Source organism: Paroedura picta, chromosome 2, assembly GCF_049243985.1.
Source record: "Paroedura picta isolate Pp20150507F chromosome 2, Ppicta_v3.0, whole genome shotgun sequence".
Classification (NCBI taxonomy): Eukaryota; Metazoa; Chordata; class Lepidosauria; order Squamata; family Gekkonidae; genus Paroedura; species Paroedura picta.
Genome location: NC_135370.1, coordinates 39,609,503 through 39,636,199, shown reverse-complemented (window position 1 = coordinate 39,636,199; position 26,697 = coordinate 39,609,503). Strand labels below are relative to the sequence as shown.

The following is a 26,697-nucleotide window of genomic DNA, read 5'->3' as shown; positions in this document are numbered from 1 at the left end:
GCTTTAGATCAGGGGTAGTCAACCTGTGGTCCTCCAGATGTTCATGGACTACAATTCCCATGAGCAAATGCTGGCAGGGGCTCATGGGAATTGTAGTCCATGGACATCTGGAGGACCACAGGTTGACTACCCCTGCTTTAGATAGATCTAAATATAATTCCCTGAGCAAAAATATGGGCCGACCCACGAAATGCAGTCAGTCAGTTTACTTTTCACTTAAAATCTATTTGTATCTCATTCCCGTAAGAAGAAAACAGGGAGAACGGTGGTTATGTCTTTATTTAGTTCTGCATCAGAGAATTGATGGGAGTACATTTTATTCCCATCCTTCCTGAGAAACCCAGGGCACATTCATAGCTTTGGATTCTACCAAGCATTTCCACTGATGGAAATAAGGAGAGTTGTTCACCAATTCTCCTTTCTGCGCCAGATTTCCAACACTGTCCCCTCCTCTGTTTCCCTGAGAGGGGATTCCTAGTCTCTCAGGAGCGGCATATATGGGGTATCTGGGGCTGCAGCCGTGGAGGGAAGTATTCACCCTTTTCAGTAGTAGCCAAGCCATGAATCTCTTCTCCATTTTATCTTCACAACAACCCTGCAAGGAAGGTTAAGCTGGCCCAAGGGCACCCAGTACATTTAATGGCAAGCAGGGATCTGAACAGGGTGGCTAGGTTCTTCCTGACCACAAGCAGGGAGTGGGCTGTGATCATCAGTTCGGGGCAGAAGACAGGGACCTCAGTGGGGTTCAAGGCCACCCTCCAAAGCATCCACTTTCCACAGGGGAAATGATCTCCGCAGTCTAGGGTTGAACTAAGGTTGAAGCCTAAAATAATACCAAGATCCTACTGCCCCCCTACTGACCATCAAATAGGCTTATATGCCCCCTCCCACCAGAGAAGAGGCAGCATTTTAGAATAAATTCATTTTTAAACTTATTATTTTATTGTTATGCTTTTAGTTACCCCCCTTCTAATCATCATCATAATAATCATAATTATTATTAGCTGTAATATCTGAAATCTGGCATCCCTAGATCCCAAGCAGATGTTCCTCCACTCTTAGTCCAACACTAAACATTATACCACACTACCTCTCAGTATGTAGATGTAGCAACAAAACAAAAACTGGGAGGAAAATGAGCCTTGTAATTAATTCACAAGAGTGACAGCAGCCTGCCCATGGAAGAGGACCTTCCTGACTCCCAGCTGCCTCAGCCATACTTGGCACATCCTAGGTCTAAGAAGGCTTATCTGGCAAATGCTCCTGACTGCTTCACTGCTTTCTGGGAGAAAAGGGGAAGCAACCAAGGTCAACCAAGGTCCTGCACTTGGACATTTATGAGAAGAGATGTTTTTTTGGTATCCTGCTTTTTACTACCCAAAGGAGTCTCAAAGCAGCTTACAATCACCTTCCCTTCCCCATACCAGATATAACAGAGAGGTAGGTGAGGCGGAGAGAGCTCTAAGAGAACTGTGACTAGCCCAAGGTCAACTAGCAAGCTGCTCATAGAGTGGGGAATCGAACCTGGTTCTCCAGATTAGAGGCCTACTTTCTTAATCACTACACCACACTGGCTCTCAAAGCAGGCCCTCTGTCCCAGCTGTATTATGGGACAGAAAAAAAAACACTCTTAATGAAATTGTCACAGATTTTAAGAACTATGGGTATGAGCCACAGGGACAGTTGCTTGTGTGCCTCTGAGCTTCCATCTCAGAAACCGTCCACTGACCCTTGATCAAAAGCAGTTAAGGGACACCCCACATGTGAACTGCCACCAATGAATGGCTTTCCTCCCCTCATTTCCCTGTCTGAAATGTGCAATATGCTTTCCACAGACTCGGTGGAGGCAGCCTCCCATTATGCTTGGCTTCCTTCTCCTTTTCAAAAAATGTGTTTTTTTCCCCAAAATGGTGCCTGCTTGCACCTTTGTCTTCATTGTGCCCCTTAATCCCACCATTCTGCACCCTTAATTGCCTCCCTTCCTGCCTCCCAAACTGTCCTAAATGTAATTAAAACCCCCCCAGGTTATAATGTTATAACGTTGCTGTGTAGGACGGTTTTTAAAAACGTAGAAACAGCACTGTAACACGATTACCATTTTTAAGGCAGATTTTTTCAGAACGGAGGGAAGGTGGGGAAGGAAGGATGGCGACGAGGAAAGGGGCATGTCCAAAAGACTCAAAATGGTGGGGGAAAGTTGCACACATTCCTGCATTCGGCAGCCCTGAATTAGATTTTGCCTTGATTGATGAATTCGCTGTAACCGGTAATTCATAAAAACGTGTGGCAAGTCAGACGGCCATTTGAGGCTGTGCCTGGACAGGCAAAGTTTAATGTGGAAACAGAAGGAACAGTCAGGCCTTTAAAAATGCAAATCTGAATGAGATTCCTATTGCGGAAGCAGCCCAAGTCTTTATGTACTATTGGTGAAGACGGATATTTGAAACAAATGACTGACTGATTGAATGAATGATGCAACCTGGTGACTGAGACAGCTAAAGCAAATGGTGATTTCATTAGAAATTCCAATAAACGGGAATCTTTATTTATATACTTATTTATTCCATTCATAATCAGCATTCTCTTCACACCAGATGATCTGGGGCTGTTCACAGCACATAGGTAAAGGTATCCTCTGTGCAAGCACCGGGTCATGTCTGACCCTTGGGGTGACGCCCTCCAGCGTTTTCATGGCAGACTCAATACGGGGTGGTTTGCCAGTGCCTTCCCCAGTCATTACCGTTTACCCCCCAGCAAGCTGGGTACTCATTTTACCAACCTCGGAAGGATGGAAGGCTGAGTCAACCTTCAGCCGGCTGCTGGAATCGAACTCCTAGCCTCATGGGCAGAGCTTTCAGACTGCATGTCTGCTGCCTTACCACTCTGCGTCACAAGAGGCTCCTTCACAGCACATACAAAGTATTAAAACCTGAATAGATAATAAAGCCTATAGATACAAATGAATACAATAAAAACAGAATGCTGATTAAAACTCACCTCGTAATCAAGAACAAATCTGCACAACTAGCCAGTGTACTTGTTCTCTTGGTTAAGCAAATGCTGCATAAAACAAGGCAGCCTTGCATGCCCCACAGAACCGTAACACATCCCGCAGGTCATGAGCTGGTTCCAGAGGGCGGTCACTGAGAAAACCCTTCCCCATGTGGATGACAAATGGGCTATTAGTGGACCAGGCAAACCTCAAGATGATGAAGACTGAAGGGGGGAAAGGGGGGGTTATCTCTATTACAAAATTTTAGATATGAAGCATGACTCGTGGTCTGCTTATCAAAGTGTTTAGTTTTGATGTGGGAAACTGAAGTTTAAAGCTTACCTGCGTGGCTGAGTCAGTCAGCAAACAGCCATGGGCAACTCATTTCCCCCTAGCTTAACCCTACACCTCACAGCAAGACTGTAAGATAAAACACAGCATTCAGATCTTTGCGGGAAGGAAAGGCAGGACCCCGATGTCATAACTACAGTATTTGCTGGCGTATAAGACTACTTTTCCCCCCTGAAAAACATGGCTCCAAGTGGGGAGGTCGTCCTATACGCCGGGTGCACTTCAGTTAGGATAGACATAGCTGCCCATAGTGGCCCATAGTATTGTAATGTAATGTAACAAACTCTATATTTTGAGTGGAAATGTTGGGGGGTCGTCTTATACGCCCAGTCGTCTTATACGCCGGCAAATACAGTTAAATCAACCCTTGGGAACTTGATGCTTTATTCATGCAATGACTTACGTTCTATGCCCAGAAACAAAGTAAGTCAGTCACTAGGAAAGGGGCAAGTGATTAAAAAACCCCCCAAAACAGCACTCTTAATTTGATCTAGAAAGCTTGCAGCAGAGAAGAAACTTGTTTCAGGAAGTGACAGGAGCCAGTTAAAAAGCAATGCAACAGATACACCATTTTAGTAGTCGTCCCCCTGTCCCTCTTAGTCTTTTCTGAACGAGTAACTGCAGCCTACATAAATCACCCATATGAAAACAAAGGGTGATCTCTGAAGATCTCTTTGCCATACAGGAACTCTTCAAAGAAAGTTCCGCCTCCAATGGGCATGGCTTAATACGGAAGTGATTTACTTGGATTGCTGCCATTACCTACAAAGGGATGGGAACAGGCATCAATTCTCTTTTGCATTTACGGAACCCCCAAGTCCAAAAGGATTCTGGCCGCTAAGAGGGAGAAATCCAAAATGAGTCTCTTTTCATTCTTCCACCCATAGGAAACTAATTCAGGAGGTCTCATCCACAGCCACACAGTTGTTTAAAAGTCTTTCTCCTCGGGTTCATATAAATGCATATGATCAAGTCCTCAGCGATGTACGGGCCTTATCGAGTATTTCTTTTTTGATCTTGGGGTAATTTGGATGTGCTGCTAAAACCTGTGGAAAGAAAAAAATATTCACTATAAAAAAAGCTATGACGTTCTCTCTTATAATCCAGAGTGTCTAGGCATTTGACAGAAAAGGGGGTATATCTAAAATGTTAACAACTGGCATTCTGTGCCATCACAGAAGAAAAATACGTATCATTATGTTAGTTCTAATTATGTCATATTCATTTGTGCCGTACAAGGAAAAATCTTTCTTCAAATAGTATCACGCAAATATATGCAAATGCAGTCCTTGAAGTAAGATAGCTTATGCTGCATTTTGACTATTTTGAGCAAGGCGCCTGCCACTCCGAGACCACGAGGAGAGGAGAGGAGCGGCCTATAAACCGAAATATAAATTAAAAAAAAATGCTATTACTGATTAATATTTTCTCGTTTACCTTATGACAAATGTTGATTGCATCAACGTATCTTTTTGCTTTCAGGTAATTAAATGCCAGCTTGTAGCCTGTAAGAACAGGAGGTTACTTAATAGGAGTTGGATCGCTTTGCCATCTTCTGTACTCACGCTCTCATCTGATTCCCCCCTTTATCACAGCCTTTGTTCTTGCAGATCCCATGGCACCTCCCCAGCATAGCCTTTTTGTCTCTTCCTTTTGTTTCACCAGTGGAAAAACTGGCTGCATACAGCCCAATTAGGTTACCTTGGTGAAGGGGGATTCTTTTGGGGAGGGGGGGGCCCTATCAAGTCACAACAGACGTACGGCAACCCCATTGGGCTCTGCCATCATCCACATTGGGATCCTTGTATTCCTTGGGCATCTTTCTCCCAAATACTAGCCAGGGCTGATCCTGTATAGCTTCTGAGATCTTAGGGGGTGGGATAGGAGAATGTATGATTCTGTATGGATGCAACTTTACGTTTGCAAATCAGAGTGCACACAGATAAAATAAATATTTCTAACATGGCAAAGAAATAAAAGCTAAAGTGATAGCTTGTTAGCCGTATTTTCCTGGGACTTGCCCCCGCCTCAAAAGCAGTCTATTTCTCTGTCTCAGAATTACTTATCAAGCTACAAAGCAGTATTTACTCCAATCAGCTATGCAGAACAGCCAAGCAGCACCTTTCACAGACACACACGTGATTCTTGTTGTTATGTGCGAAGTCGTGTCCGACCCATCGTGACCCCATGGACAACGATCCTCCAGGCCTTCCTGTCCTCTACCACTCCCCGGAGTCCATTCAAGTTTGCACCTACTGCTTCAGTGACTCCATCCAGCCACCTCATGCTCTGTCGTCCCCTTCTTCTTTTGCCCTCGATCGCTCCCAGCATTAGGCTCTTCTCCAGGGAGTCCTTCCTTCTCATAAGGTGGCCAAAGTATTTGAGTTTCATCTTCAGGATCTGGCCTTCTAAGGAGCAGTCAGGGCTGATCTCCTCTAGGACTGACCGGTTTGTTCGCCTTGCAGTCCAAGGGACTCGCAAGAGTCTTCTCCAGCACCAGAGTTCAAAAGCCTCAATTCTTTGACGCTCGGCCTTCCTTATGGTCCAACTTTCGCAGCCATACATTGCAACTGGGAAGACCATAGCCTTGACTAAACGCACTTTTGTTGGCAGGATGATGTCTCTGCTTTTTAGGATGCTGTCTAGATTTGCCATAGCTTTCCTCCCCAGGAGCAAGCGTCTTTTAATTTCTTTGCTGCAGTCCCCATCTGCAGTGATCTTGGAGCCCAGGAAAATAAAATGTCACTATCTCCATTTCTTCCCCATCTATTTGCCAGGAATTGAGAGGGCCGGATGCCATGATTTTTGTTTTCTTGATGTTGAGTTTCAAGCCAACTTTTGCACTGTCCTCCTTCACCCGCATCAACAGGCTCTTTAGTTCCTCTTCACTTTCTGCCATTAGAGTGGTATCATCTGCATATCTGAAGTTGTTGATATTTCTCCCTGCAATCTTGATCCCAATTTGTGACTCCTCTAATCCCGCCTTTCTCATGATGTGCTCCGCATACAAGTTAAATAGGCAAGGTGACAGTATACAGCCTTGCCGAACTCCTTTCCCAATTTTGAACCAATCAGTGATTCCATGTTCAGTTCTCGCTGTTGCTTCTTGACCTGCATATAAATTTCTCAAGAGACAAATAAGATGCTCTGGTATTCCCATCTCTTTAAGAATTTGCCACAATTTGTTGTGCTCCACACAATCAAAGGCTTTAGCATAGTCAATGAAGCAGAAGTAGATGTTCTTCTGGAACTCCCTAGCTTTCTCCATGATCCAGCATATGTTGGCAATTTGATCTCTAGTTCCTCTGCCTCTTCGAAATCCTGCCTGTACTTCTGGAAGTTCTCGGTCCACATATTGCTGGAGCCTAGCTTGTAGGATTTTGAGCATAACTTTGCTAGCATGAGAAATGAGTGTAATGGTGCAGTAGTTTGAACATTCTTTGGCATTGCCCTTCTTTGGGATTGGAATGTAAACTGACCTTTTCCAATCCTGTGGCCATTGTTGAGTTTTCCAAATTTGCTGGCATATTGAGTGTAGCACTTTTACTGCATCATCCTTTAAGATTTTGAATAGTGATTCTACTTGTATTTAAATATGTCTACAACAGGGGTAGTCAAACTGCGGCCCTCCAGATGTCCATGGACTACAATTCCCAGGAGCCCCTGCCAGCAAATTGTAGTCCATGGACATCTGGAGGGGCCGCAGTTTGACTACCCCTGGTCTAAAAGGACAAGTTTCCTTTCACGATTTCATAGTTTGAGAAGACAAGCAGGAACGTGTAAAAAAAAATATCTATGGAGACGAGAGAAGGTGAGGGGATGCCACAGAGGAAATCTCCCTTTATATTACCCACCTTCTACCCGCCTCCACCTCTGCTTCTGGTTTATGAGAGTTGTGAAAAAAGCCTTCATTGCTTCTCATAGGAGCATAGCATGCTGGATGCTCTCAGGTTGAACCCCATGGAAAATTCTACACAGCTTGACAATTGAGCCAGACAATCTGACTCTATCTACTGGCTGGTGTTACCCACATCCAGAGCTATTGAAAATTCCACATTATATTGGAGATGTCTGTGTGAATGCTGGCATTATGGCCCAATATATATAAGAAATTCTTTGCCTAACCACACAGCATAGGAGAGAACATATGAGAAATATACAGTACTCTCCAAATGTGTGTTATGTATATTTTATGTATTCAAAACCACTGAGGAAAGGATCATCTCTCCTGCTCATTCCGGAAAGAGCCAGCAGGTGGCAGTGTGGAATGCTGCTTCGGTTAACCCTTTCTGTACCTTTCGGCAGCTGTTAGACACCACTTTAGTTGGGAGGGGGGGTCTTTCCATTTCCTTTTTAGTCTTCATTCATAACTGAGAGAAAGGCTACATTACCACACTGTCCTGTCAGAATAGCCTGTGCTCATTTTACTAATGATGGAATGATGCTTAATAGCAGCCACAGCCCTCCCTGTGTTTTTCTGTCAGGTCCGGTAGCCAGATATTTATTTAGACAAGCTGCACTTTGCAGTGCTCCTAAGTTCTGTACTTAAGTGTGATGGGCTACTTTTAGACAAGTACTTTCAAGTAATTACAATTTAACACTCCCAAGTGGCACACTTTCAAATAAACATCCAGTTCTTGCCTCCAAATAGGGACAAAAGGCCAGATCCTGAAGATGAAACTCAAATACTTTGGCCACTTCATGAGAAGGAAGGACTCCCTGGAGAAGAGCCTAATGCTGGGAGAGATTGAGGGCAAAAGAAGAAGGGGACGACAGAGAATGAGGTGGATGGATGGAGTCACTGAAGCAGTCGGTGCAAACTTAAATGGACTCCGGGGAGTGGTAGAGGACAGGAAGGCCTGGAGGATCATTGTCCATGGGGTTGCGATGGGTCGGACACGGCTTCGCACCTAACAACAACAACAACAAGGATTTTAAAAACGATATTGTTCCTGCCTGCCAAGGTATGCTTCCAGAGAGTCCTCCTCTGGCACCACAGAATATCTATTTGGCAAATCTTTTCTGGGAAAGATGAAAAATGGTAGCAGCACTACCTGTGAACCTACCTATTGTTGGACTTGTTTGGTTCCCATATTTCCAGGCCATCTCATAGTTTACGGCTGCATCCTTGTACGCCTGTTCCTTCTCCATTATGTACCCCATATATTCGTAAGCTTTGCAGCAGGACTGAAAAACAAAACAAAATTCCCCTGTATTGAATGGACTTTAAATTACTAAAATGGCCTTAATTCACTTGTGAGACAGAGCTGCTGGGCCTGTAATTGGGGCCAGAAGCCACATCTGCTGGCTCTCTGCACAGTCATCACCAAGCTGAGATTCTTCACTTTGGTCTCTAAAAGACCCCACCCTCCCACCCCCATAGGGAAAGCGCTATGAGCAATTTAAATATTTAATATTTACTGTTAATGCGTTATTTTAATGCACATGTTTTTAATGTAAATGCTTTTATGTTATTAATCCTAAATAATTTTAATTTTATTTAGGGCTTGTATGTGCATTATAAAACGTAATCTGCCCTGAGTTCCTAAAGAGAGGATGGACTATCGAGCCCAAAATAAATAAATAAAATAAACTTTGCCTTGTATTCGGACATCATGAATGAACCAGAGTTTGTTTGGAATAAACACAAGCCTCATTCATTATTTCCTCGCATATCATGCCCGGATCAGCAGCGTTTTCTACTAATTACAGTTTTGCTGCCACGTCTGAACGTGTTTTAAAAAAATATCTCAGGTGAGTTTCTCTTCCAGTAACTGGGATTCTTGAGCAGTTCAATCCTGGTTAAGAACCCAGGTCACTGGGACAGAAACAAACCGCAGTTAGTTATGGTGCTCACATCTGGATGTTAGGACTAAAGGAAGTTGCTCAGAGACTTCTGAGAGTTTGGTCTCGGGAAGCAGAAGGCCTCTTATTTTTCTTCAGGTTCTCACCAAGGTTCAAACTGATTGACCAGATCCTGAAAAGGAGCCCCGTCCAGAAGATTCATGCCCATACCAGCTGCTACCAAATGTCTCCAAATCTGCGCTCTCAAACTTAGCCCAAAGTCTTTATGGCGGCCTTTTCAATGTTTTGAACGTGGAGGAGCCCCTCAAATAATTTTTCAGACTTTGAAGAGCCCTGAAAGCGATGTCAATTGACTACATCCCCTGCCACACCCCCAGAAGTGACATCACTACCCGCACCCTTAGCTCTCCTTTTGCTCCCTCACTCTACCTTTACTACTAACCATGGCAGCTCTGCCTCATGTAGGCCAGAAAGAAGAGTAGAAGCTGAGAAGACAGACCAGACACCCCCCCCCCCAATAGCATGCAATTTCAGAGCTTCCATGGATTCCCTTCAGAAGTCCCATGGACCCCCAGGGAATCCCAGCTTTATGGCTTGAAGCCTTTTGATTTCCATTTTGGTGTGCTGTGTGAGGTGAGGGAGGGCATGTGCAAGCCCACCAACTCCCCAGGCTCACCCTTATGACATACACAACTCTGTTTGCTCATGATTATTTACAGAGTAAATAGGGAATGAGTTGGTTTGTTTATACCCTGCTGTTTACTACCCAAAGTGACTTATAAAGACCTTTCCCTTCCTCTCCCCACAACAGACATCCCATGAGGTAGGTGAGACCGAGAAAGCTCTAAGAGAACTGCTCTGCAAGAACAGCCCTAAGAGATCTGTGACTAGCCAAGGTCACCCAGCTGGCTACATGTGGAGAAGTGGGGAATCAAACCCTGTTGCTCTTAAGCAAGACACCATGTTCGGCAAACTAAAAGTTTGTGGTCCCCTTCATAAATGGCATTCCATGGGAATGGAAGGCTGCAAATCACTACCCACATCATGGCTACTCATGCCAGGATTCCTAAAGCCCACGAGTCAACTGGGGAATAACTAGATGGGGCTGCATGGATAATGACCCACATTGGCTGCCCTTGAGTTGCAGTTATGCATGCTGGAGCTGGCCCAATATCTGTGGGATGCATAAAGACAGCGTTGTGGATGTGGCATGGCGAACCATCAGTGCAGGAACCGCGATGCCGACATCGGGGACTCGTAAAGGTATTGTTCAGCACACAGGATCCGTCCTGCTACTGGATTGTTTGAACGGTCCAATTGTTTTGAACTTGAGGAACTTACACTAGGCCAATCTCAGGCTTTGCCAGGAACCCCACACTGTGTATCATTTCGGGTGGTTAAGTTCAGTTGTGTGCGATCTAATGAAGACCTGATGTTTTGGCACAGGAGTGACGCCGTGCCTTACTGAATCCCCTGTTCCAGGGGTTGTCAAACTGCGGCCCTCCAGATGTCCATGGACTACAATTCCCATGAGCCCCTGCCAGCATTAGCTGGCAGGGGCTCATGGGAATTGTAGTCCATGGACATCTGGAGGGCCGCACTTTGACTACCCCTACCCTATTAAATAGAAAGTCCCATTTAATGAGAGTTTGCTCTTTTGGCTCGCCCATTACCCTGTTATGATGAAGGCACCGCTTTAATAATTCGCTCGCCATGTCGTATTTGGAAGACTGAATGTAAATATCGGCGAGCAGAAGCCAGCTTTTCTCAAACTCTTCGGCATCAACGGGATTCCAGTTCATTTTCGAAATGCGCTTCAGCTGGTTTCTGGCCCGTGGAGTCTGCTTCAAGATCATGTGTGCCGTGGCCATTCCCAAGAGGGCAGGAACGTGATCCTTCTGCAACAAACATCAAGACGGGAATTCTTAGCCGGTTAGAAAACATCAGTGTTTGGACAAAGTTGCATGTCACACCGACCAAGACACATATTGTTCCAATCCTGGGAACTAGATGAGGCAACAATGCTCACAAAGCTTCTCTAGTCCCCTCTGCAACACCAGTATGGAAACAACAAAAAGAAGAAGAGTTGGCTCTTATATGCCACTTTCCCCCACCCGAAGTAGTCTCAAAGTGGCTTACAGACGCCTTCCCATTCCTCTCCCCACAACAGACACCCTGAGAGGGACGTGAGGCTGAGAGAGCCCTGATATTACTGAAGAAGAAGAGTTGGTTCTTATATGCCACTTTTCTCTACCCGAAGGAGGCTCAAAGCGGCTTACAGTCGCCTTCCCTTTCCTCTCCCCACAACAGACACCCTGTGGGGTGTGTGAGGCTGAGAGAGCCCTGATATCACTGCTCGATCAGAACAGCTTTCTCAGTGCCATGGCGAGCCCAAGGTCACCCAGCTGGTTGCCTGTGGGGGAGTGCAGAATCGAACCCGGCTCGCCAGATTAAAAGTCCGCACTCCTAACCACTACACCAAACTACACCAAAGAGACATGAATGCAGTTTCCACTGTTAGGGAGAGTTCCACTGAATCCAGCAGCAAGCTCCTTAGATTGGCACAAGAAGAAGAGCTGTTTCTTTTAATACCCCACTTTTCACTACTTTTCCCACAACAGACACCCTGGGAGGTAGGAGCAGGGGCTGAGAGAGCACTGGGAGAACTGTGATATAGGTCACCCAGACAGCATGTGGGACAGGAGTGGGGAATCAAACCCAGTTCTCCATATTAGAATCTGCCATTCTTTAATCACTACACCATGCTGGCTCTCAAGCACCATGCCTGCTTCCTGCTCTACAGCATCCTCTTGTATATGTTAAGGATGTTAAGTATCAAGGGAGCTTCTATCATCCAGGGGTGCACGTACAGGACAAGTCATTCAAGCAAAGGAGTATGTTTCTGCACAAATCATTCCCTGCTGGGTTGAGCTGTGCATTGTACTGTATTGCACACTGAATTACACAGAAATCAGTGCTGCTCTGGATTGCAACGTTAAAATTATGCCCCCTTTTTTTATATATAACCTGCTTTTCCCCACAATAGAGACCCAAAGCTGCTTACACTGTTCTCCTCTCCAATGAGTATTTTTACATCCAGGTATTTTTATCATCATTTCTGATTATGTTTTCTTCTCTTTGTGTTTGGGATAGCTTTTGGCTATAGGCAAGAACCATTTTATCCAATCCAGCAGCTTATGAAGTCGTTTAGGCTGGGAGTCACCTACCAAGCTTCCATTAACAGTCTGGGGACACAAACCCAAGTCTCCCAGCTCCTAAGTTGAAAAACTAACCATCTGACACCACAACAAAGCTCAAGTCCAGTGGCATCTTTAAGACCAACACATTTTTATTCAATGTAAAGCCAGCCTTTTTCGACTTTTTAAGCATTGAGAAACCCCTGAAACATTCTTAAGGCTTTGCGAAACCCCAGAAGTGGCACAATCATGCAGAATATGACGGGGAAGCACAGCTGTACAATCCCACCCAGGTCCCCTTCTCTTCCTTTCCTGTCCCCTCCAGGTCCATCACTGGCTATTGGGGGGGGGGGGGAGGCAGGTAGATATGACCATATGTAGTCATTTCACCCATAAATGTTTAACATATTTTAAGAATATATAACAAAATTAACTCCCACCCATTCAGGAAACCCTTCCAGGGCTCTCAAGAAACCCCAGGGTTCCACAAAACCCTGGTATAAGTTTTCATGTCAGATACCACCATGGCTCTTTCTTTAATCAATCATCAATCGATATCAATAAAATACTATAAAGGCGTTGCAACCAGCTGTTAAAGTCATATTATGACTCTACAGTTTTAAGAGAAGATGTGTACATACATGGAGTTTCTACCTCAGACACTTACTGTCTCCCTCCCAGCCTAAGTGCAGGCCCCAACACGGCCAGAGCTTCTCCCCCCTGCCCCATTTGCACCAAAGTGGCTGGGAGTTCAATCCCAGCAGCCGGCTCAAGGTTGACTCAGCCTTCCATCCTTCCCAGGTCGGTAAAATGAGTACCCAGCTTGCTGGGGGGTCAACAGTAATGACTGGGGAAGGCATTGGCAAACCACCCCGTATTGAGTCTGTCATGAAAACGCAGGAGGGCATCACCCCAAGGGTCAGACATGACTCGGTCCTTGCACAGGGGGATACGTTTACCTTTTTTAGAAAATATATCTCCCTAGCAGCTGTTGCGTGACAAGAACAGAATGCCTGCAATTATGTTACTTTCACACAATACTTTCTGTAACTTGACCCCATCTCTCACATGAGCAACCTATTCACATGAGCTGGGAATCTGTGCATCTCAGCTCTGGCAATGGGAGATCCAAACATACCTAACAAATTGTGGAAGAGGTTGCAACCACCATGTCCGTAATTCCCAGATCACACACCTGAGTGCCCAAGAATGCTTCTGGCACAAAAGGAAAACAATGGCGGCAAGTAACATACACCTCGAGAGGGTGACGATCCCTAGAGTTTAGCACACATTCCGTTTTCTCTCAAGCCACTCTCAGAGAATCAGATTCCTTGCCATAAAATGGCATTGTGCAAATGGGTATCTGACGAGTTCTGCTTCTGAAGAGGGGGGCAAAGCAAGCCAGACATCACTCTGCAGGTGTGTCAGAGAGCTAATATCCCTCAAAGCTTCTAACTCAGTAACATGTATGATAGATTCATTTGAGTCTGAAGTAGCACAATAAAATCAGAGTCCTGGAGCACCTTTAAGACCAACAAAGATTTATTCAAGGCGTGAGATTTCAAGTGCAAGCACTCTTCCTCAGGCTATGAACAATGAACTATGGTCAGTTCATAGTCTGAGAAAGAGGGCTTGCACTCGAAAGCTCACACTTTGAATAAATCTTTGTTGGTCTTAAAGGTGATACTGGATTCTGATTTTATTATGTATGAAAGAGTCTGTGACCTGAGGTGGGTGAACTGGGGAGGGGGGGTTATTGAGTTTTAATGGGGTTATGGATTTTTCAGATTTTTATGGGGTTTTGTATGAGGATTTAAGATGGTGATCCGCCATGAGTCACTCTGTGAAAGTGGCGGGATTTAAATCCAAACGTAAATAAATAAATAAAAATTCAACAACTCACCTCGGCAACCACAACTTCCGTGAAGGCGTTCAATGCTCGCTCCACGTTCGGTTTCTGTTTGGTTGCCATAAGGCAGTAGTTTTCCATGATGCGAAGCTGTACCTGACCTTGGAGCGTTTGGGGCTTTAATTCCTTCAGAAGCTTTTCTGCCGTCCTCACCGCTAGCTGCACAGACTCCTGCTTCTCGGTGGAATTGCTAGGCAGAAAGGAAAGCATCACCAGCCAAGTGTTAAGTTTTTCAGTACTTCTGCTCACCTACTGCTCACCTTCTAAAGTGACACTATGCAAAAAAAAAAAATTGGGTATAGAATCATTGGAAGGGACTTCCAGGGTCATCTAGTCCAACCACCTACACTCTCAACCTGCCCACCACCTCACAATCTGCCTAAGTTCAAAAAAATAAACATTTCTGTCAGATGAATATCTAGCTTCTGCTTAAAAACTTCCAAAGGAGGAGAACTCACCACCTCCCAAGGAATCCTATTCCACTGAGAAAGCGCTCTAACTGTCAGGAACTTCTCCTGGATGTTTAGCCATCTTTTGAATTAGTTTTAACCCACTGGTCCTGGTCTGTCCTTCCGGGGCAAGAGAGAACAACTCTCCTCCATCCTCTTTAAAATACTTGAAGATGCCTATCAGATCCCCTCTCAGTCATCTCCTCACCAGGCTAAACAGATCAAGCTCCCCCAACCTTTCCTCATACGACTTGTTCTCCAAACATCTCGCCATCTTTATAGCCCTCCTCTGGACCCGCTCGTTTCTCTACATCTTTCTTCAGTCGTGGTGCCCAAACTGAACACAGTACTCCAAGTGAGGTCTAACCAGAGGGGAGTAAAACAGTAACATCACCTCACGTGATCTGGACACTACACTTCTTTTCATTTACTACAGCCCCAAATCCCATTTGCCCTTTTAGCTACTGAGTCACACTGCTGACTCATGTTTAGTGTATGGTCTACTAAGACCTCCAGATCCTTTTCACATGTACTACTGCCAGGACAAGCCTCACCCATCCCATAGTGATGCATTTGATTTTTCTAACCTAAATTCAGAACTTTACATTTTTCACCATTAAAATTCATTTTAGCCCAGTTTTCCAGCCTGTCTCATCCTGTATCCTGATTCTGTCTTCTGGTGTGTTTGCTACCCCTCCCAGTTTGATATCATCTGCAAATTTAATAAGCACCCCCTCTATTCCTTCATCCAAATCATTTATGAATATGTTGACAGATCCCTGAGGCAATCCACTCATCGCTCCTCTCCAAGACGATGAACCATTTACAAGCACCCTTTGGGTGCGATCTGTCAACCAGGTCTCAATCCACCTAACAGTAATAGGATCCATACTGCATTTTACCAACTTGCCAATAAGAGTATCATGTGGAACCTTATCAAAAGCCTTACAGAAATAAAAAAATCAAAAGCCTCTATGAAATCAGGGTATTTAAACCTGTTCTCCTTGGAAAGCTATTGCAGGCATTCTCTGCAGGTACATCAGTTGTCAAACAAGGCCCCAGAAAGCTCTCAGACCTGAAGCCCTTCCATTTATACTACCCATGTCAGGGTTTTCTTCTCCATCAGTTGTTTTTCAAAGGCTGAGTTACCAGTCTGGCTTCTGTTACTTTTTTCCCCTTGAAGCGAGACTGTGCAGTGACGGTAAACGAAGGGCCTGATTTTAGGCTCGTGGGAGGGTGGAGGAAGAAGCGAGGTTCGAAGGCCTGCTTTCAGATAAACCAGGGGTAGTCAAACTGCGGCCCTCCAGATGTCCATGGACTACAATTCCCAGGAGCCCCCTGCCAGCATTTGCTGGCAGGGGGCTCCTGGGAATTGTAGTCCATGGACATCTGGAGGGCCGCAGTTTGACTACCCCTGAGATAGACTCAACGTTTTAATTGAGAAAAGGCAGAGAATTAGATGACTTTGTTGCGGTCCCCTTACCACATGGCATAAAAGGGCACTCACTCTGGACAAAAGTACATGATGTATTAGAAGAGACGTTTAACATTAAGTTTCCTACGAGACCTGAACATATGCTGTCAAGCTTGTGTCCAGACATACTACCCTCTCACACCAGAACTTTCTTTTTCTGTGCTACGACAGCAGCAAGGCTAGTCTTGGCCTAGACCTGGAAGTCTCCGGAAACACCAACTATTTCTTCATGCCTTGACAAAGTGTCTGACTTATCGAAAATGGCAAAACTTACTTCTATAGTCAAAAGACAACCAGTTGAAGAATTTCAAGAACAATGGCATTTTTACGTGGATTACCTCTTGCTAAATGAAAAACTGATACCTAGGATTGTGGGAGGATTAGGAATGGGGATATACTGTAAACAGACACTCTTCTTTCTTTCTGTATACTTTTATATCTTAAAAATAAAAAGATTTGTTAATAAATACAAAAAAGGGCACTCACAAGGAGTAATCTCGGATCGTCTAAAGCAGGGGTAGTCAACCTATGGTCCTCCAGATGTCCATGGACTAAAATTCCCATGAGCCCCTGCCAGTGTTTGCTGGCAGGGGCTCATGGGAATGGTAGTCCATGAACATCTGGAGGACCACAGGTAGACTACCCCTGGAAGGGGAGTGAAGGAGAAGCTTGGCTTCTGCTGTCAAAGACAGGTGTGGACATGCTGAATATGGTGTTCAATCAACAAGGAAAGGCACGTCGGTGCACAAATCCCATAGTGTCTTTCTCCCTTTCCTTCAGAGGACTGCATAAACTCTATGGCCCTTTGAATAAAAATTTAACAAGAGCCCTCCAGGATCAGACCGATGGTCCATCTAGTTCAGCATCCTGATGCACGTGGTGGCCCAGATGCCCCAGGGGGCCAATGACCAGGGCAAAGAGATCAAGGACTTACACCTGATGTTTCCTCCTAGCGCTGATATTCCAAGGTCTTTGGAGTTCTTTAGTTATTACAGCTAGTAGTTGGTGGTGGTCCTCATCTCCATTAATCAGTTTAATCCCCTTTGAAGGCTATCTATGCTGGTGGCCCATCGCAATGTCCACTGCCAATGAATTCTGCAGCTTAATTATTTGAATCGACTGTTACTTCCTTTTGTCCATCCTGGATCATCAACTTCATTCGGTGCCCTTTCTCTTTCTTTTTTCTGCCATGAAGTCACGTGTGACTTATGGCAACTCCATGGGGATGTCAAGGCAAGACGGGTTTTGCCATTGCCTGCCTCTGTGTCATGACCCTGCACTTCTTTGCGGTTGACCATCCAAATACTGACCAGGACAAACCCTGCTTAACTTCCGGGAGCTGACAAGACGAGGCTGGCCTGGGCTATCGAGATCAGAGTATGTTCTAGTACTACGGGAGACAATGGTCCTTGTCCGAGCATGGCAGAAGACTTAAAATGAAAATTGTAGACAGCTAACTTTATGCCTTCATGACACACCTTCCTTAGCAACACAGCAATTAGTGCACAGGAAGCCCAGCTCCCCCCTTCCCCCTATGCTGGTGCTCAAAAGGGATCTGGTTCAACAGATCTGCTCTTCCAAGCACTGAGTTTTATTCATCTAATAAGGCGGCACTGTCCCAAATTACAAAGAAAGTGATAAAGGTCTCATCTTCACTCACTCTGCATCACCATCCAGATTTTCAAACACCTCTCCTCCCACTGTTTCATTGTCTGGATTCAAGCAGATTTCTATCATGTTGTAAATGGCATTCTGCCCCCAATCGCTGTCCTTCCGTGCTTTGTTAAAATGTCGAAGGGCATCATTCGGTTCACCGGTGTACCTGAGACAGGGAATTGAACCTACTTGCATGAATTGAATTGGAGCAAAAAAAGAAGAAGAAATATGCGGTTTCCAACTTGTTCAGCTGTGCCAGCTACTCAAAAAATCCTACAGGAATTTTAATTTTAAAAACTCCCAACCACCTGTTACATGGCGGCCACTTGAAGGTTCTCTTTCCACTGGATGATCTACTGTGATGTCACAGACATTCTGAATACATACAGGGAGAGTTTAGGAATGGAAGGGTAGAATGACCGAAAAAACAACCTCACAGAGGACTTGGGAATGTGGAGGTGCAGCATGCTATTACTGAGAACACAGAGGCACTGGAGGATAGCTAAATCGGAAGATCTGTGAGGGACAGAGGACATATGAAAAGAGACACCAATGCAGAGGAGCCATCCAAGAATGAACCCCTGACACCCAGTGCCATGCCTGGGTTCCTCCCAGTTATAAACCTCTCTTTGCCTTTTTTTACACAATCGCCTCACTTTTAGCAAGTGAATTACAACCTTCAAATGGCCTCTCAAACAGGGATGGACTCAAGGTCAAGACTGAACCAACCAGTCCTTCATGGGTTTAATAGCATCTTTGTGTAGTTAAGGCTGTTTTTATTACAAGCACCAATTGTCTAGAGGTACAACACTGCACAGGTGACCGCATGGGACATAATCATGGGTGCTCCATTATCAGCATCTGGTTGTATCATAACATCACCTCTAGACAGATCTGCAGGCTACATGACCAAACCCCCATCTCATCTGATCTTAGCAACGACAAGCTCAATGATGTAGCAGTTAACACTACTGCTTAATCTCACCATGTGAAGCCCAAGAGGAAGGGGAAAGAGCAGGCAAGATTCAGGGAGCACACTGGAGGGCTCAGCTGCACCCCTGTCCCCATACTAGCGTGCCTGGTAAAAAAAAACTCCTTTATTTTGATTTAGGTGTTATATCACCTACCAAAGATACAGTCCTTTGCAATACTGAAAGCCTGGATCGAGCTTTGTTCTGGCGGAATGTTTCTCAGCCGTTGCAAGGAATCTCGGAACTTCTTCCAGCTTCCCAGCTCTTCTCAAAAGGTCAATCAAACGCGACAGTGTTGAGTAATTGTCTGTTAATGTAAGTATTCAGAGCACTAAGGAAAGCAACCGTGTTCTTTAAAAAAGGAAGACAATCCCGTACAAGAAACAAGGATGGTAACATTATACTGCTAACATACCTGCTTACACTCATTCATAACCAGGTGCTGCTTTGCCTGCTGACCAAGTGGATTCTGTTATTTGCTATAACCCTGCATATTGGTAACATCATTTTTAAAACAGGCTTTGCAACTTGTCAAAGTATAATAGCCTTACTCTGGGATAATATTATTCCTGGAAATCTTCCCTCCTGTACAAATATAGACTTTTGAGTGAAGAGAATGAGGAATCATGTAGAAAGGAAAAAAAAATCTGAAAGGCATGGATGGTCCAGGCTAACCTGATCTTACAAAACTTTGCTCCAGTTAGTACTTGGATAAGACACTACCCAGGAAGTCAAGGGTTGCTATGCAGAGCAGTCACTGACAAACCACCTCTGTTTGCGTATACCATAAAGCAGGGGTCCCCAGAGTGATGCTCATGGATACCATGGTATTCATCAAGTGTTTTTTAGGATGGGAACAAATAGTTTTTTACCCATCAAGGCTTCTGACTGACTGTGCAGTTTTAAAAAATTGCTTTGGTAGCAGCTGCCACCACCACAGATGACGCTGTACTACGTTACTAAAGTTAAGCCATGGTAATCGTTTTGTGGCTGGCTCTGTCTCCTGCAGTAGCCATTTTGGGGTAGGCATTTTGTTGTCTTGCCCACTGTGCTGCGTCAGAATTCCTGTCCTACAGATTTCCCGTAAGTTGGAGGTGGCTGGATGACCTTTTCCACCACTGGGCAGTTAGAAAGCTATCTGGCTAACCAGGATCTTATGAAAGGCTCTTTAAAAAACTGGCTATCAAAAATCTTGTAAGATATTTATGCCTATTAGCATGTGCTGCTTGTCATGTTCGATTTTTTTTAATGCAAAAAACAACAACAAAAATCAATGCCCCACCAGGGTTGCGATCCAAAAGCTGCTGGAAGTGAAAGACTGCTTGCTCGTAGTCCTGTTTCCTGAACATAAGGTCAGCCATCATCTAGAATCACAAAGCACACAAGTAAAAAAGGTTACAAGATCTGCCCCTGAACCACACCGAGACCTTTTTGGAGAAGGGTGGCCTAAAAGTCACAAAATAAATAAACAAATGAGACTATGATGGAGGTTATCAAATGCAAACAGGTTAGAAAGCCAAACTTTCCGCACAACAGATGCCCAGCAGCAATACCCGGAATTTTCTCGGCTACACTGAAGAAACGGGAGGGGAGCAATTTTCACTGGACCCCGCCCCCCCCCGAGACTTCTGCCCCACCCCGGCATTCCTGACGGAATCACTTGTCCTCTAGGAGCAGTATTTTATGGCATGCAGAGAGAGGGGGGCATGGATGAGCAAGCTCAGCACTGTTTATGGCAAACATTTATCAATGGAAATCAACAGTGGATCCAAGACACTGTTGTTCATGCTCTTAAAGTCCAGCTTTCAAAGCAGAGGTTACCGTCTAACCCCCCCACCCCCCCCATCAATCATCTCCATCCCATCTCTTCAGTAGAACCATAATGGGCATCAGTCGCAAGTTCTCCTACTACCTGAACACAGCATCTCACTGTGTTTTCAGAGGGCTCATTTCAAGCATGAAGATACGTTGTTTCTATGATTTCACCTAACTTCTGTAACTCCTTGCTCCCTGAGATCCACTAAGCAATGTCCATTTATTATTTCAGTTAGCAACTAAAACTTTTAAAATACTAATACCTAGACTAGAGAGTCAATCAAGGTAACATTTTTATACTAGGACATTTATAACTAAAATCATGTCCTTCGAGTTTTTATCGACACTATTTTAATTTTACCATGGCTGCTTTTAAATGATTTGTAGGGCTTGTAGGTGTGAATGAGTGCTTAAAGTTCATTCAATATGAATGAGTTTATTCAAACACTTTTGTTTACTTAACGCTATTGGTGTAGTGGTTAGGAGCAGTGAGGACTTCTAATCTGGTGAGCTAGGTTTGATGCCCCGCTCTTTAACATGCAGCCAATTAGATGGCCTTGGGCTCGCAACAGCACAGATAGAGCTGTTCTGACCGAGCAGTGATATCAGGGCTCTCTCAGGCTCACCTCCCTCACAAGGTGTCTGTTGTGGGGAGAGGAAAGGGAAAGCGATTGTAAGCTGCTTTGAGACTCCTTCTGGTAGAGAAAAGTGGCATATAAAAACCAACTCTTATTTTTTTACAAGAAATCAAAAGGTGAAGAGAGCACCCATTCAGAAACAGCTGTCTCCATCATAGGAGGATATCTGGCTGCCAATTTCTCAACAGCCTATAACAGCCATTTTGTGATGGACCACAATACCCCGTGGAAGCCATTTTGTGATAATGAATTCCAAAAGTGCCCACAAGCCTCACTCAAAATCAAAGACCCTTGTGTTAAAATGTGAGAAGTCTTATATTCTACATAGAAATGTATCAAGGGCTATTCTTTTTAAAAAGAGATCTGGAATTGTTCAATTAAATCTTCTTCCGATAAGGCCCACCATAGAAGCGGCCGCATTATCTGGATCGTTCTTCAGCAGCAGAGCACACTGACGCTGGCACGCTTCCACATCATCGTGAGCAAGGTACAGACGTGCAAGCTCAAGCATCACCTGAAGACAGAACAAAATTAAAGAGCCGTTTTCAGTCTTAATTCTTTATCAGGTTTTCCTAAGTGCCCCCAACAGCCAGGTGTTTCTAACTAAGAATCAAGTGGGCGGGGAATGGTTAATTTTGGTGCTTGGCTGACCTTGCTGTTGGTTTCACAGTGAACAAGAGCCTCCTTGTAAAACTTAATTGCTTTCTCGTAGTTCCGTTGGACTGCTGAGTGCTTAGCTATCTCCGCGCAGATTTCAGCTGCCAGTTGCTTCTGCACCGGAACTGCATCCAACTGCTCAGTCTGAATCCGCTTGAGGACTCTGGCCTGCAACTCCCGGGCCTGAGGGGGAAAGCAAGGAGAAGGGCTTTAAAAGCAGGGAATAAAACGGGACTAAGGTGGGAATGGATTTGTGTTTTAAGGAGGCATTTCCCCCCCTAGAAAGCCAGGGCTGCATGAACCTTGGTGTTGAACTATGCAAGGCTTTCAAAGATCAGAGGTCATTAGCTACCACACACTAATGGTCTTATGTACCATACGGCAGTTTAATTCAGTTCTCACATTTATATTCCACCCATCGTCCTTCATGGAAAATAAGGCAGCTTTCACTGGGCTGGATCCAACCAACTTTTCCACTGGTAGAAAAGGGAGTACTACTGAAAGGCCCAGTCTGGGAATCAGGGGATCTGCCTGAGGTGGGGCTTTTTCGCTACTTCCGCTCACCCGTCGCCATCTGCCTCCACATGCCTCTGCTGCCCCCCACCGCTGCTGCGGGCAAGCTGGTGACCCCGGGGAAGGAGCCAGGCGATCTCAAATGGGGTCCCGACCTCAAGGTTGGGAACCACTGTTTTAGAACAACAAAAGCAGACCTGAAGACAAGATCAGTCAATTTCTCTACAATACTGTAGACTTAATGTGAAGAAAAGGACCCAGCTATGATACAAATGATAAAAACATGGGCAGGCATTTATTCTGTCTTTTGCTAACATACTTTGGCTACCTGGCCATTTGAAGGTTAGTGACTGGAATAGAGAAACAAACTGCCATTGGTAGGAGTGGAGGAAAACTAGAGTTAGATACTTCCACTTCTCAGAAAAACAAATATAGCGGAAGAAAATTGAAAGGAGCCCACTACATTCACTACGAGGACTAAATACATAAGCCACATTTCCGATTCAATGTTCTACAAAGGTTGACCCATTTAATTTTAATCCAAGGGTTGTTTTCCACCAGAAGAAAGGAGGAGTGTCCATTTTTGCCATTTCTCTCTTCCCACTGTAGACGCCCCCCATTTTCTGAGCCCCCCCCCAGTCTCCAAAGAGAAACTCAAAGGGTGGAGTTTTATAATGTTTTTAACGGGTTTAATGGGGGGTTTATTGTTACTGTATGGATTGTATATTGTAAACCGCCACGAGCCAGCTCTGGTCATACAAATCCAATAATAAACAAACAAACAAATAAATAAAGTTCTGTCCTATTGGAATAAGTGCTTCCTGTTAGAGGAAAATGACATTTGAATGCAAACCCTTTGGCATTCTTTCAGGTGGTCTTTCACTATCAAAACCTTTATGCTCCAGTGTTTCGTATTCCTTCACCTGCTGCAATGAAATCATAGCATCCTCCGTCCTATCCATTTTGCTATAAATCTTGGCAAGGAGAACCTGGTACCGGGTATCTTCCATCAGAGAAGACAAATCATTCACTGCAGAGAGAGAGAAGGTATACGATGCAAATTAACAAATGAGATTATACCTGACAAATAGTTAGTATTTTTGGGAAGAGCAGCAAAAGAACAAATATACTCCTGATTTTAACACTAGTGTTAGGAAAGATGCATGGACAGTTGCCAAAATCAAGCCAAGGTACCTAATGTAATCTGAAGTAGTGCTATAGACATGTTCTCTCCTCCCAAGAAGATTATGTCTCCTCCTTTTTGCCTACAAATTATTAGTGGGTCAATAAAGACTCAGGATAGCCAAAAGATCAACAAGATAATATGACCAAATATGGTCATGTTGAACCCCCCCTCCATGACCAATGATGGGCCTGGAGGGGGTGAGAAGGGGAGGGAACCTGGGTGAGCTTCCCAACCATATTCTGCACCATCACATCACTTTTGGGGTTTCTCAAAGCCTTTAGAATGTTTCAGGACTTTCTCAATGGTGAACAAGTTGAAAAGGGGCAGAGATACCCAATTACTAACCCCTGAGAGCTGGAATAGCTCTGTTACTATGCTTATTAACCCTTGGGAGCAAACAGCGGTGCTTTGTCTCAGAGCATCCTCCTGTAATTCTTCCTTGTTCCCTATTTTCCTTAAATCCCATGCTGTTTTGGGCTCAATCTCAGCTGAATTTCCAAAAGATACTTCTGGGTTAGAACACAAGATCAGGAAAGCTTTGTTGTATTGTAAGAGGACTGGCTGTAGAAATGGGACCCAGAGATGTTGGGCTGGCCTCCTTACATCACAGTCTCTCTCCTTTCCAGTGTCTGCTGCATGCCTTCAGATGTAATTCACTCCAAGGAGAAATTGAATGCTGAAGATGTGAAAGAAGGTAAGGTATGGGGAAGCCCAGCCAAGCATCTTAGGTTGCCATTCCATAACGATGGGAAGAGGACAAAAGATTCTTCACTGCTGTTTTGGCCACCATCAGAAGCAAATGGAAAGTGGAAGTCAGAGGGGAGAATATAAAAGACGATGCACATCCCAGACGGGGCGCTATTCCAGCAACATCGAAAGCATGCCCAGATTCAGGAACTCCCACACCAAAGCACGTATTCCTGAAGCAAACTGAATACTCATAAGATTAAAACTTTCCATCAGTTTCTGGGAAAACGTTTGTCGGCACACCCAATTTCTATCTGAAGTAAGAGAGGCTGTGGTCGTACCAGGCTCGTGGTCCAAAACTTGCCGAAGGATTTTTTCCGCTTTGTCAAACTGCTTCAATTTCAGCAAGAGGTCTGCCAGGTCATAGCAGAGGAAATTCTGTTGACCGGTTTTTATAGCTGCTTCATAGTAATTGATTGCCTTTGTTTCAAAAACAAACAAAAATCATTGTCCATGGAAAAGAGAACATTTGACATTTGCAAAATTTCTATAGATCTTAGAAAACAGAAGAACTCCAGATTCTCAAATGGGAAATTGAGCTTATATCAAATCCTTCGGTTGTTAGCTCAATAGGTATTTTCTATGAACTTCCACACTCAAAAGTATTAGCCAAAGAAATAAAATTGTTCCTTTACGATTCGTCCATATTTGTTCTAATTCCTGTTAAGAGACCTCAATAAAAACATTATATGGCTTTGTCTCCTATGAACCATTGTGGATTTACCCACTTTCCCCTTCTACACAGGCTGTTACGGTCTCTGAAAAACTGAGGCTTGGAGTTAGGGCAACACCATTGTACTGAAATGAATCCATTGCCCAACCAGGCTCACCCAAGAGCTGGGGAACAGGAGGCTCTTGTGGTAGAAGTCCACAAGGACAGAAGAGCTGAGCAAGGTATGGCTGTGCCTAGCCTTGGTTGACTTGGAGAGAATTCTGGGAAATGGTAGGGTAGGGTAGAGTAGGGTAGGGTAGAGTGACACCCTGGCCAAGAGGCAGGGCTTCCCTGAGGAGCAAGGGGAACTTGGGTGGGGGAGTATGGCCTGGGGAACTGCACATGTCCAGGAGGTACTTGAAAAGGACAGCCCCACCAGGAGTTGGAGCTTGATGGGAAGTGAGTAAGTTTCCTGCCCAGAGATTGCAAACACCACCTCTGTAACTGAGAAGGAAATGGAACTGGTAAGACACAAAATGGCACAAGAATAGGGGGCTACTATGAACTAAGCAAGGGGGTAAAAATCAGGTAACATTCTGCTAGGCGAAGAGGCTCTCTATTGGTGGAAGTGGCAACATCACCTGCTTTCTTCACAGCAAACCCTTCCCTTGTGCCTTCTCTCATTTGCCTATGATGCTCCTGTGATTCTGAGCACCCACTTTTTGGAGGTCTCAAGAGACTGTTTAGGGAAAGGGGAAACATCCACATCTACTCTTGTGTTAGTGGTCTGCAGGATCTAACTTTAGCATATTTTATATAGTGATGGTCATATTGTGATAGACATTGTCAGCATTTACACCCATTGCATTTTTGTTTTGCCCTCAAGTCACAGCTGACTTACGGCAACCCCTTGCAGTTTTCAAGGCCAGAGGTGGTTTGCTGTTGCCTGCCTCATTACAACCCTGGTATTCCCTTGTGGTCTCCTTTCTTAGCACTAGCCAAGGCCAACCCTGCTTTACTTTTGAGATCTGATGACATCAGGCTAACCTGGTGCTACCCAGGTCAGGCTACATTCTTATATAGGGTACATTAAATGTTTCTGGAAGTGTCTCAACCAAGACTGTACTAGTAAGCATTACAAGAAATACAAGAAATACATTTGCATAAGCAATTTGTAACATACCTTTGCATAGTTATGTGTATTGACCAGAGCTTTTCCTATTTTACAAGCCAATGCCCCATCTCTAGGGTTCTTCTTTAAAGCTTGTTCATAAACCTCAATGGCATCTTCAGGCTAGAAGAATAGCAGTCTCAGTCAAGAAAATTATAAAGGTTCCATGCCGGGGCGGCCAAACTGCAGATCTCCAGATGTCCATGGACTACAATTACCATGAGCCCCTGCCAGCATGTCCAGGGACTCATGGTAATTGTAGTTCGTGGACATCTGGAGAGCCACAGTTTGGTCACCCTTGCATGCCACCAGCTTACATCGGTTCTAAAAACAAGGCCATTAAATCTGTATTTCATAAAACTGTGACCAAACTCAGCAGATAAGTTCTAGAGATACAAAGGCTAAATTTGTCCCTAAATACATTTACATAGCAAAATAATGGCAGTTTCAATGGTACAGGACCCTATTTTGTATTATTTATTACAAAGGCAGAAGATTGCACCACTATTGATCT

At 44.5% G+C, this 26,697-nt stretch overlaps 1 protein-coding gene across 1 annotated transcript in view; it reads right to left on the bottom strand.

The window, feature by feature from the left end:
• Positions 1-2,511: 2,511 nt before the first annotated feature.
• The window catches only part of TTC21B (tetratricopeptide repeat domain 21B), a 57,879-nt gene continuing 33,693 nt past the window's right edge, over positions 2,512-26,697 (bottom strand). Inside the window, exons 17-29 of the mRNA XM_077319840.1 lie at positions 26,196-26,306; positions 24,642-24,780; positions 23,351-23,457; positions 21,909-22,097; positions 21,661-21,771; positions 20,087-20,168; positions 18,961-19,111; positions 17,838-17,999; positions 14,249-14,444; positions 10,822-11,046; positions 8,410-8,530; positions 4,781-4,848; positions 2,512-4,389 (exon numbers count right to left, since the gene is read on the bottom strand). Coding sequence (XP_077175955.1) covers positions 4,312-4,389; positions 4,781-4,848; positions 8,410-8,530; positions 10,822-11,046; positions 14,249-14,444; positions 17,838-17,999; positions 18,961-19,111; positions 20,087-20,168; positions 21,661-21,771; positions 21,909-22,097; positions 23,351-23,457; positions 24,642-24,780; positions 26,196-26,306 — 1,740 coding nt within the window. The 3' untranslated portion in view covers positions 2,512-4,311. The remainder of the gene's footprint in view (positions 4,390-4,780; positions 4,849-8,409; positions 8,531-10,821; positions 11,047-14,248; positions 14,445-17,837; positions 18,000-18,960; positions 19,112-20,086; positions 20,169-21,660; positions 21,772-21,908; positions 22,098-23,350; positions 23,458-24,641; positions 24,781-26,195; positions 26,307-26,697) is intronic.